The sequence below is a fragment of the Calliopsis andreniformis genome, chromosome 3 (assembly GCF_051401765.1).
Source record: "Calliopsis andreniformis isolate RMS-2024a chromosome 3, iyCalAndr_principal, whole genome shotgun sequence".
NCBI lineage: Eukaryota > Metazoa > Arthropoda > Insecta > Hymenoptera > Andrenidae > Calliopsis > Calliopsis andreniformis.
In genome coordinates, this window is record NC_135064.1 from 21,314,904 (window position 1) to 21,328,429 (window position 13,526).

Here is a 13,526-nt window from a genome sequence, read left to right on the forward strand (position 1 = left end):
TGAGGTATTCCAATGGAGTATGTATTTGGACTGCTCGGACAGCTCCGATCCCCGCCGCTTCGATCGCGTTCGCCGCGAAAGGAAGTTCAACAGTCCCGTTCTGTAACCGATCGATTCCCCTCGTAGTTTCCAGGAACGTTTAGCTACTTTTTTTTTCAGTTGGCCCTGCGAGGCATGATTAGCGCCTGTTTCGGGAGTTTCGACGGAAACGAATTATTGTTGTCGGCCGGTGGTCGCGTTGGTAACGCTCCACGCTGGCTTTCAGATTCCTCGGTACTCTACCAACGAAACAGACGTCGAGAAACTTCGTGAGAATCTCGAGTAGCACCTCGAATCCCTATTCTATGGCTACTGTCTTCGATGGTTTTCTTTTTACCCTTTTTTTTCCCCCCTCCTTTCTTTTGCTCCTGTTTTCGATAAACGCGTGGGGGTAGCCACAAATTTCCAGCGAGTAGACCGCAGCAGACGGGAAAGTAATTAATTTAAGTCGGAGAAGTTTCGTGGAACCTCGGAACTCGATTTTTTTCCTGTTTACCTTATTCCAGTACTTTTGCTAATTTCAGACTTTGGTCATTGTGTTCTTCCGTTGGTGGACAGCGTTAATTGGTTTTGTTCTTGTTGGCCTGGGTAAAGGGGCTCTAATAAAGTTAGTTAGAACTTATAATTACAATTGGATAGGAATTACTACCAGTAAGGTGAGAGATAAAAGAGGAGATTTAAAGGGATTGCATTGTAGTTTTCCGTACAGTGAAAAATTGTTTCTGGTAGTAAGTCGTACTTTGAAGTTCAATTAAGGAATTGATAATTTTAATAGGAGTAATGTAAATCAGGAGAAAGTGGCATAGGTCACTTTCACTTTTGATAAGATAAATATTAGTTATCTATACATACATTGGTCTCAGGAATGTACTTATTTTTCTTTCTACCCTCGTTAATTGCTACAGTAATTAATACACTGATTGTGCTCTAATATTAAAGCAAAACATTTTCAAATATTTTCAAAAATTATGCTTATATTTCCTTCTTTATAAGTTCCAAACTCTCAAATTTCAAATACTTAATTTTGCATAAATTTCTTCAGAACAGTGTAATCCCTTTTACTTTAAAAGGCTATCGAATTTAGCCTTTCGTGGTAGATAATTCTGTACAGCTTCGAATAAGATTCCCTCAGAGTACACATTACGTATAGAGTAAAAGCGCGATACGATATGCAGTTTCGAAATCAGCCGAGACGATATGTGACAGTCTGAGGTCGCAGACATGCGGACGGGGCCTAAATGTTTAATGCGCCAGACGGATAATTCGGATAATTCAGCCGGAGATCGTATCGAAAATAGCACGACCGAGATTATTTGATTGGCCGAGACGTGAAAGCGGCACGAGACAATTTCCTGCTATCGAATCGCTACAAAGTGACGCGATTAATTGGCAAGACCAGCTAAATTTTCATTTCACTTCATTTATGCAATCTGAATGTTCATTTTCCTCCACTCTTTTGAAGATAATTCAATCCACTGAACGTCGAATTCCACAGCTCAATATTATAATAACTTCGTTGCCCGAAGAAGACAAATTCAATAATTTTCAAAATAATTTTACAATTTTTCTAAAATTTTGTTTCAATAATAACACAGTAGTGTAATAAATTCTTCAGATTCTGGGAATTAATTTTTTTACTTTCTGCTGAATGGACCACCGTCATAACTTTTCGTAGTTCGTGGAACGAGTCATTAGTTGAAGTAATAGTCGAATTTGATCGCGTGCGAAGTGCCAGTTTGATCCGCGGAGGGATGACCACGCGTGGTGGTTACCATCGAAACTAAACTTAGTATTGTGATGTTGTGAAAGGTGCTTCAACCGAACGTATTGGCTCCCACCGGAAGAACCCCTGGTCTGCAAGAGCAAGCCGGGTTTCTATCAGTCCAGGATCTGCTGCGATAAAGACTTCTGCAACCAGAATTTATATCCAGCCTTACAGTCCACCTATCCACCTGAATTATCCTCAGCAGGTATTCTTCGATTAGCTGGGCCGACGAAACGAGGGCTACAGTGCAGAGTTGGGCATCACACGAACTTTAACTAAATATTTATCTAAGATACATTAGAATCTACCCAAAGAATTCTTCTTCTCATGTCGAATATTTTTGCTCATGTTTAAGATTCATTTTGAAGGAAATATTTCATATTTACTCTCAATTTTCATTCAGTCACTCGTCTTTCGTGAAAGATTACTCTGTTAACTCATTCTGATACTTTGCTACAGAGTAACTATATTATAGAACCATTCAAATCTATTTAAATAATGGTACAAATAACTAGAGTTGATTACTACTAAATATTTAGTACCTCAAATATTTTCTGCATTGAAGTCTAAGTACAGGGTGCTCAGTTTATCCAGAAACCCTCACCTTTCCAACACCCATTAGAGGGTTTCCATTTAAACTGATCACCCTGTACTTGACCATTAACAGCGAATAAAAATTGCCCATTTCTGTCACGCAACCCGTTCGCTCACGTGTTCGTTTTCTAATCTGACAGTTTCCATTTTGTTTTCCTTGACCATTTTTGTTTCAATGTGCTGTGCGAGAGATTTCACGAGAGATGATAACACCGTTCAGGATGGCCTGGGCGAGTTGTGTCGTGAGGCGGTATCGTAACACGAGCAACACACTAATATACACGCGGGGCGGCTCGGTCGGAAGGAAGGCATGCGCAGAATTCCCCGCGGTGAGAGTTTTATGAATCGATGCGGCCGAAATTGCAAAATGATTCGCGTAATGTTCGTTTTGGGTGTGGTTTACCGGGACAGCGAGGATATCCCTTGCCGCGTAACCGCGATCTTTTCGCTCGTGAACGAGAGGACGACCGAGTAAGTTGGGAACAGAAGGGATCGCGATTAAAAAGAGCACCGAGGCGTTTGCAGATTTCTTAAGCTCCCACTAGAAGAGAAGAAGGTTCATTCGGGGTAGCTTGAATAGAGAAATTTCACACGTCGTTCTGAGATTGTTTCGGTATATTGAGGTTGAGGGAAAAGCTGCTCGTTTTTCATGGGATCTAATGAATAATATGGAGTCTTATCTGCTGCATTCAGTTTCTATTCAGTTAGGAAAATTTGTAGCTGTTTTAGTTAGGGAGAAATAAATTTGGCTGTGGATCATAAATAGTTTGTATTGTGTGCATATACGCTTTCTAAATATGTAGTGCTCTTATGATTAGTTAGCCTCTGGGTTTGATGAAGTTGAAGAATAGGTTATTGTATACAGTTTTCATAACTATTGTTATGCAGCTGTAATTACATCGCTGATTTGGTTGAAATCAGTTAATCCGCTCCAAAAAATTAAATTTTAAATTCAAAATTTTAAATTCAAAATTTTAAATTCAACATTTTTTGAAATTTAAATTTAAAAATTTGAAAATTCAAATAGTGTGATTAATCACTTTGGTTGAATTCTTTTTTCAAATTTTCCTAATATACATATAACATTACCTAATCTGGGGAATAACGAATTTAAACGAAGTTAAGGAATAAACTTTTTTGCTCTATTTTTTCTTTATATTTATCATAGTGATATCAATAAACCTGAAAATATCGTTAGTATAATAAAAATTTTTTTTCTAAAATTTGCACTTCTCCAATATCTTACGAATTCGAGAAAAATCCGAAACGCTATTAATCCCACTGCTGCAACGGAAGCATAGCAAACGAAGGATTTTAAAAATAGAGCGATCACGAAGCCGAAGAAAAGCGAGCAGAACTTTCCAGCCCGATACCACCTGGATTTTATCGCGGATCACATTATCGTGATAACTTTCATCGCGGCTTTGCCCTTTAATCGATTCGAATTTTTCTCCTCGATCACGAGCAACGTGTATCTCCCCTATTCGGAAGTTTGAATAAACTCGTTTGTTTTTCGTCTAGCGGCGGAGGAGCCGTTTCCACGGGAATATTTCTATTCGCTCGCTAATCTGCATACGTACGCCCACACCCACCTCGAAACTGCACACGAACGCGCGAAGTTAAGCTCTCGCGCGCACCTCCCGTCTCTTTTCTTATGGCTAACCGCGAAAACAGGCGTAATAACGAACTTCCTAACGAGGTCATTAACTGCATTCCTTGCGGTAGTCGGGTATCGTAGGTGCTCATGTTTGTTGTTTCTTTTGCCTCTGGCTGTTCGCCTCTTCTAATTTACAGTAGCCATTCGCTCTGGTCACATGTTCGATATGGTTAATCGAGCCGCGCGAGGTCTGCATTCGATTCAAATTTTACTAGGTAAAAATATTCTTCACCTCTCGAGGCACTCGACATTGCAGCCTCTTGGTCGTATTCCATGTTTGTTCACCATTAGCTAGTGTGGTATTAGTATCGTACAATGTTAACAGAAATGGGTGATATTTGAAAAGAAATTTTCAGATTTGTTACTTAGACTGTCTTCGTAATTGTTGAAATAATATAGATACACGTGTTATAATAATATGGTGAAAATATAGCAGTCATAAGTTCGTCACACTAGCTGAAGGTTAACAGCGAAGCATAAATGAAATAGGGTAAGGGTAATAATTATTGTGTGCTCACTGATGACTGTGCCTCCCTCCTTTTATTTTCATACACAGGGTGCAGCAATAAAAGTTTTATCTAAGAAAAAAGAACCAGAAATATTTTTAGAAATATTTTACTTAAAAGATGAAAACAAATATTTTCAGTTTAATAGAGCTGCACCTTGGGTGTGAAAATAAAAGGGTCAAGGGGGCGCAGTAATTCGTCAGCACACAGCAGTTGGCAGTCTTACTTTATTTCCTGCACTTCGAAACGCGATAATCGATAACTCGATAAATTTAGATCTAAAGAGTTTAAAAAATTCGAGGTCTTTATTTCAATTTTACAGTCGAGTTCAATTTATTGGTCACAAATAAAATCTCTCGCTCGCGAAATTCCAGGAAGCACGAAAACACGTGTAACGCTGTTTTCGGAAGCACGGAAAAGAATTGGCGTGAATACTGTGTTTGAACAGTGATGTAAATTCTGCGCGAAGCCCGCGATTTCACGACTACGAAATGGGACTATAAAGCAGGTGCAAACGCGCGAAGATGTGTAGTTAAGGCAAACGGCACGTAACGAAGTGTTGCGCGCATCCAGGCAAAACGTAACGTTTGTTCAACGATGGGTTTGTTCCTTCTATGACCTTGGACGCTCTTACGTCAATTTTGAAAATGTTTCAAAGCTTTCTCCAGCTTTTTTTAGAATATTAATTACAATGACAATATTCTGAATTGTATTTTAAGGAAGAAAATAGATGTGATTTGATCGCAAACTAGTGATATAATTAGACGATCTAGATAAATCAAACAAGACATTTTTTGTAAAAATAAAATATTTAAAGGAATGACGTCAACGTGTCCACTGACATATTGACGCGCTAACAGCGCTAATAAAATATAGATATGTGTACATGTCAAGTTTGTATAAAGTTCAGAATACCGAAATCAACCGACGAATGCTTTAAAAGCACGTTACGAGCGCCCACGTTCATTGGAGGAAGAGAAAAACCTTCTTTTTCGCCGAACGAAGTAATTAACCGATTATGGTTGATCATTATCCACTTCGTATCGTGTACACGCGTAAATGTACTTACGCACGCGAACCGGAGATCAATTATAAAAATCGTGGCTAATTATCGAACATTATTCCTCTTCTTTAATTCATTTTCTTCGCGATTCGAGTTCTATGTAAGGATATACACTTGAGTCGTGAATTCCAGGTGCAATCGATTATCGATCAAGTGCAGATCTCCTGGTGCTGATTTGAAGGAAGATAATATACAGGGTGTCCTAGAAATAAAGAGTTTAATTTTGCAAAATTGTTCACTTTGAAGATGAAAAATAATTTTAGAAATTCAGTTATAGCAAAAGAATGTAGTTTTTGAAGAAAAATGAACGAAAAATAGGTATTAATTTAGGCAATGTGAAATAATTAAAAAATTAATTCTGTATACATGAAGTTTTCTATCATTTATCTTGTTCTTTAAAATCAATCCCGCGAAAATGCCTTAGATTTTTCTTCAACATCCTCTACGTTTACGAAAGTATGATCATTTTTAATTTTGGAGGAACTATTGCAGTCTGTATATTTAAATTGAATAAATTTAGTAAGAACAGGCGATCGCCAGAGGTTTCACAGCATCGCGTCGTTTCGTGCATACGTGATCGCGATCACGATCGTGAACGCGTTCGAATTACCGCTGGTTGTGGATCACCTTGACGCGTATCTCGCGACGAGTCGTGATCCTCTCGCGCTTGCATATCGTTTGGACCTCTCTCATGTTTCTCTTTCCTGTGAAAATCTCGTTTCGTACCTCACAAACTTTGACCACCGTTTGAACGACCACCACTAACATCTCACTGCATCCGCAATGATGATCGTTTGCTCCTAACTACGTCTGTTTTTATCCTGCTCCCTCTTGTTTTGGTTTTCAATTTTTTTTACAGTTTTTCATTTTGACCTTTTTTTTTTTTTGCTATTTTGGTGTGACAAGCTCGATTTGTTACATTGTGCCTGCTTTGATTTAGCCGGACGCTGCGAGAACTGGACCGTTCTCGGGGCAGATCTCTTTGTCCCTTTGGAACTAATCAACTAGACATAAATAGGAGATCCAGGCGGTTGGATAAAAGGAACTCGATGTCGGCGGCGTTGTGTACCGTTTAATGCAACATTTGCTTCTTCTTTTTTTAAACTTTCCGAGTGTCTCTCGGCGCGAGGGATATACAGGGATTTCAGGACCAACGATCCGCTACCACTGGCTACCCCCACTGTCAGGTACCGCAAACGAGTGTTGAGTTGCACGGTGTTGAAGATTGTTTACATTGCCCCTGTTACCTCTATTTTTTTTGGATTTTGAATTTTAACAGTTCTTCCCCATTTTGAGTTTCTTGACTTCCAGCATTTAATTTTCTCTCTTGAAGTTTGACGAAGTTTGATCGAGTTTGTTCAACGATCCCTTTCGCGCGATACTCGAGTATGTATTTCCTTTTCTTCGAGACTCTGATTCCGTGGTATCGCTCGCTGACGAGCTGATCTGTACAGGTGCACACTCGGCCAAAACATATGGCGTTGTTGCCACCACAGATGGATCGTTAATTTGACCAGTTGCACGCCGAACCGTACAAAGCCAATTGTAGGTTTTGCCCGACCGATTCTATTGGTAGGAACGATGCATCTGTGGCAGTAACGCGGGATATTTTTTGATCGATTGTACACACGCTAATGACTGCAAACCAGTTACATGTTATTCTACATATGTACATACCCTTGTTTGGCCGCGAAAGCTGTACATTGCGTTACCACAGGATGCACGAGTTTCGATTGAGTGCACAGGATATGAAGAGAATTTTGGTAGGACGATGAAGTTCCCTCGATATACGTGCCATGGTTTGAAAGTAAAACGGTACACACGAAAGAAAAGCGTTATTTGATCGTTCTACCACTGAATGAAACCTATAATCGACTTCTACCGGAAGTAACGTACATGCGTGTCCTTCTTAACGTCTTTGGTATTTGTGCTTAAGTGCCTATAATTATAAAACTGGTCTAAGTAGAAAATCTAAAAAGTTTAATGTATCACTTATTCTGTGGATAATAAAAATTGATGAAATACTAAATAAGTGATACATTCAACTGTTCTAAATTTTTGACTTAGGTTATTTTCATAGTTACCGACACAATTATGAAAGTGGTTTGAGTGAAAAATCTCAAAAAGTTGAATTCACCATTAATTAACACTCATTTGCTGTTACATTTATTTTTATTATAAAATATTTTATGAATTCAACTCTTCCGGATTTTCGACTTCGCTCATTTTCATAATTCGCGGCATATTTCTATCGCGAAGTAACCCTTGCGATCCAAAGCACGATACAGCCCCCGTTATCGTTGGTTTGTGTTTTTTTTTTAATCTGAAATTGGTGCAAACTCGGCTTGAAGGTGCGTGAATAAACAGCTGCCGTCGTCGCAGCCCGAGCCGCTCATCTTCTGCATGACGAGCGTCTCGCGAAACACGACCTTTGTCATCGAGTGCTGCAAAGAGGATTTTTGCAATCGGGATCTGAAACCTCAGCTGCACCCTCGCATCAAAGGTACAGTCCATCGACCTGGAAGTAGCGAAAACTCTGCAGGTGGCTCAGGCTTTTGCTGCACCACACTTTCTTGAACTCTTATTATTTTTTCCAGCTTGAAATTCTCTGTCCTATCTCTTATTATCTTCTCTTATTTTTATTTCGCTATTTCTCTGGAACGTTTTCTTTATTCTGCAGACCATCGATCTCCATGTAGAATGAAGAAAATTGCTGTCGTTCTTTTTACATCTATTGTACATATATGTATGTTCCTGTAATATATTGTCGGAGAGCATCTTACTTTAATTGAAGTAGCAATTAAATTTTCATGCTGTTGAGCTATCCTCCGCGTTTTTCCGCCGATGCTTTTTCTTTGATATAATTATTCCGTCGTTACCGATTCAATCCTGGGAACAATTATTCTTCGTTCCGCGAAGGCTTTCCGCACCGCCTCGTGCTGTTCCAATCCTTTCGCCATCGCGAGCGCCTCTCTGCGTGTGCGCGCAAGCAAAAACGAAGAGATCGTTAACGATCGTTACCTCTGCGCGTACACTCCGTTGCATATACATGTATACGTGCACTATATATATTTCGTTGCATATTTATTATGTCAATAAACGCCCGCTGATCGCAACCGTTCTCTCTATCTCTTTATTTCCCCTTTCCACGCAGATTTGTGCATTGTGCCGTGGCCTACAGTTACGTTAACGCTCTTTGCGCCTTCCTCGCACACGTTTCGCTCACATGCTCTTATTCCTCTTTCGTTCTGTCGCACTCAAATCTCTGTTCGTCTGTGTCTTTCGACGTATGCGTGTATACAGGGCGTGTCAGAATACGTGGGACGTTTTTGGAGGACAGACTCTAGGCACGAAGGCAATGAAGAAATTCATGTGCATATGTTTCCAAAAAGGCTTAGTTTTTTAGTTATTCACTATTTTATATTGTACTTGTGTGATACTTCTTTTAAGATGTCTTCTAATCTACCGTGTTTCACGTATTTAAACTTTTCAGTACCGCGGATAAATTTGTTAATACGTTTGCTGCCCATCACGCGATAGTGCGTGATGAAGATCGTTTCCCAAGCAGCCGGCCACGCACTATCGCGTGTGAGGTCCATGTTTCAATTAGAGTGAGCTGCGCGGCTGGCAGTTTAGGAACGGTTCGTCGTTTCAGATGGGCAATGAGCGTCTTAATATACAGGGTGAGTCACGCGACTGTATCACCTGAATTTTCTTGTAAACTATTTGTTGTGTGAAAAAGTGTTTCAAATGAAAGTTGTTTGTTATCGAGAGGAGTGTACCAAGCAATTTTCATTTGAAACATTTTTTATACAACAAATAGTTCACAAGAAAATTCAGGTGATACAAATGCGTAACTCATCCTGTATATTAGTGCTTAGTACCGAAAAGGTTAAAGGATTAGAATATACTCTAGCCCTAGTAGGATCTAAAAGGGAATAGCTCATCCTGCAGGTAAGGAATGGACCAACGTTTTAGGCAATATGAATTATTGTGTAACTACAAACTTGAACTTTTTCCACTGTCTTTGTGTCCAGAACCTATCCTCCAAAAGTATCGATTTTTTTTACTCTTTACAGGTTTTGTACCCCTTTTCTGATACATCCTGTATCTATATAATTGGTTCACAGAACGTCACGATGAATGCTCGTTTGGTCACGTGAGTCGTATAGGTTCGACAGTAGCTCGCGAATCATATTGCTCCGGGAGTAGAAAGCCGCTGGCTGCAGCGATGCTTCGTCGCTACACGGTGCATACGATGCATTAATGCACTATTTGCGCGCGCGCTCTCTCTCAGATCCGCGTTTCTCCCTTTCCGATTTCACTGCGTGTCCCTCTTGTTCGATAAAACACGATACACAGGACCGTGTCACTTCGTCCACTTCCGATTCGTGTCACGATGCGAGGCATATGCGATCCCTGCGAGGATTTTTGTTGCCGACACGCGAGAATTGGATCGTTCTACTGCGATAGCTTACTCTTTGAGAACTTTTAGAGGGGTTAGAATTCGTTTTTGCGCAATTTAATACGTGGAAATGCAATTCGGTCACTTGCAGTGAAATAACTAGAATTCATTCGTAACGATGATTAAGTTTTTTTTGAATCAAATATTCTGTTAATTAGTAATTGGAATTAAATCATTGAATTTAATCATAGAATTGAATTCTTTTTTAATTAAAATAGCTTCTTACTTCAGGAATAATGCAAATGGGAATGAATTCATAGCTTTAAAATTCTGTGTTATACGTGTATTGGTCGATAGTGTAGTTCCTATTATTTTTGCATCGTCCAATTCTCGATAATTCTTTTCATTTTGATGCCTATTTTCTGCTTTTTTATTGTGGCACAGTCGGTTATATGCACTAATATTCGAATTTTTTTTAATTTAGTAAATTTAACGTTTAGTAAATTATTTTAACTTGTATTTTAAGTTGCATATACTTTTGAATTGCGAAAATTAAAATATGGGTAACTTTTTTTCAAATATCAATTGATAAGATATTAGACATTCTATTTCGGGACAAAAGACAGCGTGAAAATATTTGCCACCTATGGAGGTTCTAGTTACTTCAAGGTACTCTCCTCCTGTATTTTTCTTTTTCTCTTTACAAGTGCTCGAGGGGGACCGGAAGTCCTCCTGAGTGAACTTGGAAAGCACCGGTAGCATGTTGCCGTATCTCTCCTCTCTGCACTCTCTAACGAAAGTAGATACACAGTAGTGACATTGGTAAACAGATCCTTTCAAAAAGGACATCTTTTGTAAATATTTTCTTTCAATTTCTTGTAGAAAAGAAGCTTTAGATATATGCTCCGTTAGTCCTTTAGATTTCCCTCTCCTTTTTTATCCTTTTGTATATAAATCCGCTAGATTACACGCATTAATCGATTCTAGTCAATAGTTGTTCAGTACTCGAAGAATTGGTGCAAGATTTTGAAACTTCTATCTGTAACTTAATGATTACCTTTGAATAAATCTTGGAAAGGGAGGACATTTTGAAAAAAAAATTTTGCTTTACTCATACTATTGTAAACGCAGTTTGTAAAACGTAGTTCCAAAATTATAAACAGTAACATTAATAAAGTTCACATTGAATAATTAGTTCATTTAAGCTGACTGAGTCTGTTATCTTTAAAATTTGCAAATCAGAAAGAAATCTTGCACCCACGCTTCGTCTTAGCAGCTGTAGCTATTCTCATTTCTACACGCCCTTCTGATTTAATCTCTCTCTATATATAGTTCCTTCGCTGTCGTGAACTCTGCTTATCAAGAGATTCGCGGAAGCAAAGGAGGCAATCAGCACGGTACACGATTGAGTTAATGGTTACTCTTGATTTAATGGAAAATTTAACGATTCGTACCTCAGAGAACCTTGTATATAGGCACTAGTACAACTATCTATGTACATAGTTCATCTCGAGGACTATAATCCTTATTTTCAGTAGTCGATATACTCGGTATCAGAGACCTGCGAACAATTTTACGGTACTCTTAATTATAACATAAATATTTTATGCTTAATGGTATCTTGTTGCGCGATTGCTTATGAAATTGGAAGACATTAAAAAATTGGATTATGTTACACTGAGCCTTTCGATAATTACACGAGTGTCAAGTTTCAGCCTCGAATTATTCTCACTCAATTTTAATTTTAAACACTCTCAATAATTTATTTAATGTTAAATCAACCACAAGTATCAGCAAAGTATTTTTAAATTCCCGAAACAGAAATTCAAGCCTTGAATTATTCTTTTTTAAAAGCGAAATTTCGTAAGAAATCTCTTGTCCCAGATTATAAATACACCGAGTTCCCGATTTTATGTCTGCAAGTGGTTATTACAAAGCAATTTTATTGAGTGGAATATGTTGGTTCAAATGAAGGCCACACTCTCGAAGGGTCAATCATTTGTGATCAGAATTTCCAGTCGCTTTCCCCTGGAAAAACAAAGCAATTTAATACAATAACGCGTCCCCGAGGGGACTCGAGATAACGACATTATAATACAGTCTCGCGAGGGCAAATTACTCAGAAAGAAAAAACGAGCCGAAACATGGGCCCGATCGCTGCGCGCGCGCGCACGCCAGAATGTTGCAGAGAGAGAGAGTTATTAATGATTAATTCCCAGGCTTATCTCGGCGTGCCTGTTATTCCGCCGCTGGTGCCCTCGCGAATTTATAACCTCGTAATAAGAGTAATTTATCACGGCGCGCGACAAAGTGAAAAAACGAAGGAGAAAAGAACTGCAGACCAGCTGGGGCTGGCCGTAATTTATTTACAATACGCGGGCTACACGATGACGCGTTTCTGCTCGATTAAACCGTAATCGATTCGACGGGGTACAAAATAATAGAGAAAAACGAAGACAAGAAAGGGTAAGAAAAGGGGAGATTAGAGGAAACAGAAAACGAAAATCGTTTGCCAGTCGACGAGATACCATTAAGCTCTTCGTTATCCGCGGATCCCTCTCGTCGCGGGCCACTTCGAGGCGAGGGAAGATAGGGAGTCCCACGGGGTCCTTTCTCAAGAGGCGTCTGTCCCAAGATGGTGTACTCCGTCATTGCGAATTGTTCTCAGGTGTTACGATAAGAAGGACTTCTTCCCAGCGCCCGAGTACTCGATCTGGTGCGACACGAATAGCACGCTACGCGGTCGGGACGACGAGGAATACGTGGTCGCCTGCTGCGGCCACGCCGACTACTGCAATCGCGACCTAAGGCTCTCTTTACCCCCTCGCAAGTCTAGAGGTGGGCCATACTATCGAGCCGCCAGTTACCTCGGACGAGGTACAGCTTCCGCCCGTCAAGCGCTTCCTTCCAAGGTCGATCTTTCGTTAGTTGACGACTGATACGCGGTTTTCAAATTATTTCGAAATGGCCGATTTTAGACTCGTAATATTCTTCGATCCTCCGATTCAATTGGTACATGAGAACTGCATTAAAATTGAAAGGAGTGCTCGGTCAAACATTTTTGCAAATGCAGATATGCACTTCTTTTCCATAAATGTTTCGATACTATGAGCACCCAGCTCTCCCACAAAGCGAATGACGCTGCACCTTTTTGGTAGTCGAATCATTAAAATTGCAAACAGAAATCTACACGTTCGATGTCGAAACAAGGAAAAATTGAAATGAATTAATGCATATTAATCGAGGCATATTTCCTTGGCAGTGGTAATCCATTCTATGGCATACTCGGCGCGTGAAATTTCATGAGCGAAGAATAACAGTATTGGTACACTTCTTATTCGCGTATTCATCGAAATTACACTAATTGAGAATTACACAATGAGCTGAATCACACAAATCTTTGCAACGACGACCTTGGAATGACTGGCGCGATAAGATTATTGAAAGAGGCAGAAAACAGAACTATCGGGCTTTGAATTATCGACTTTCGATGCTTT

General features: G+C 39.5%; 1 protein-coding gene across 5 annotated transcripts in view; it reads left to right on the forward strand.

Annotated features, from left to right (window-relative positions):
- Positions 1–13,526, forward strand: part of Babo (TGF-beta receptor type-1 babo) — a 42,797-nt gene that overhangs the window by 12,458 nt on the left and 16,813 nt on the right. For 4 of the 5 annotated variants that reach the window (XM_076375578.1, XM_076375580.1, XM_076375579.1 and 1 more), the window contains exon 3: positions 7,976–8,127. In XM_076375578.1, coding sequence (XP_076231693.1) covers positions 7,976–8,127 — 152 coding nt within the window. Of the gene's footprint in view, positions 1–1,848; positions 2,010–6,772; positions 6,807–7,975; positions 8,128–13,526 lie in introns of all 5 variants that reach the window. The other variant, XM_076375582.1, reaches the window with a different exon arrangement.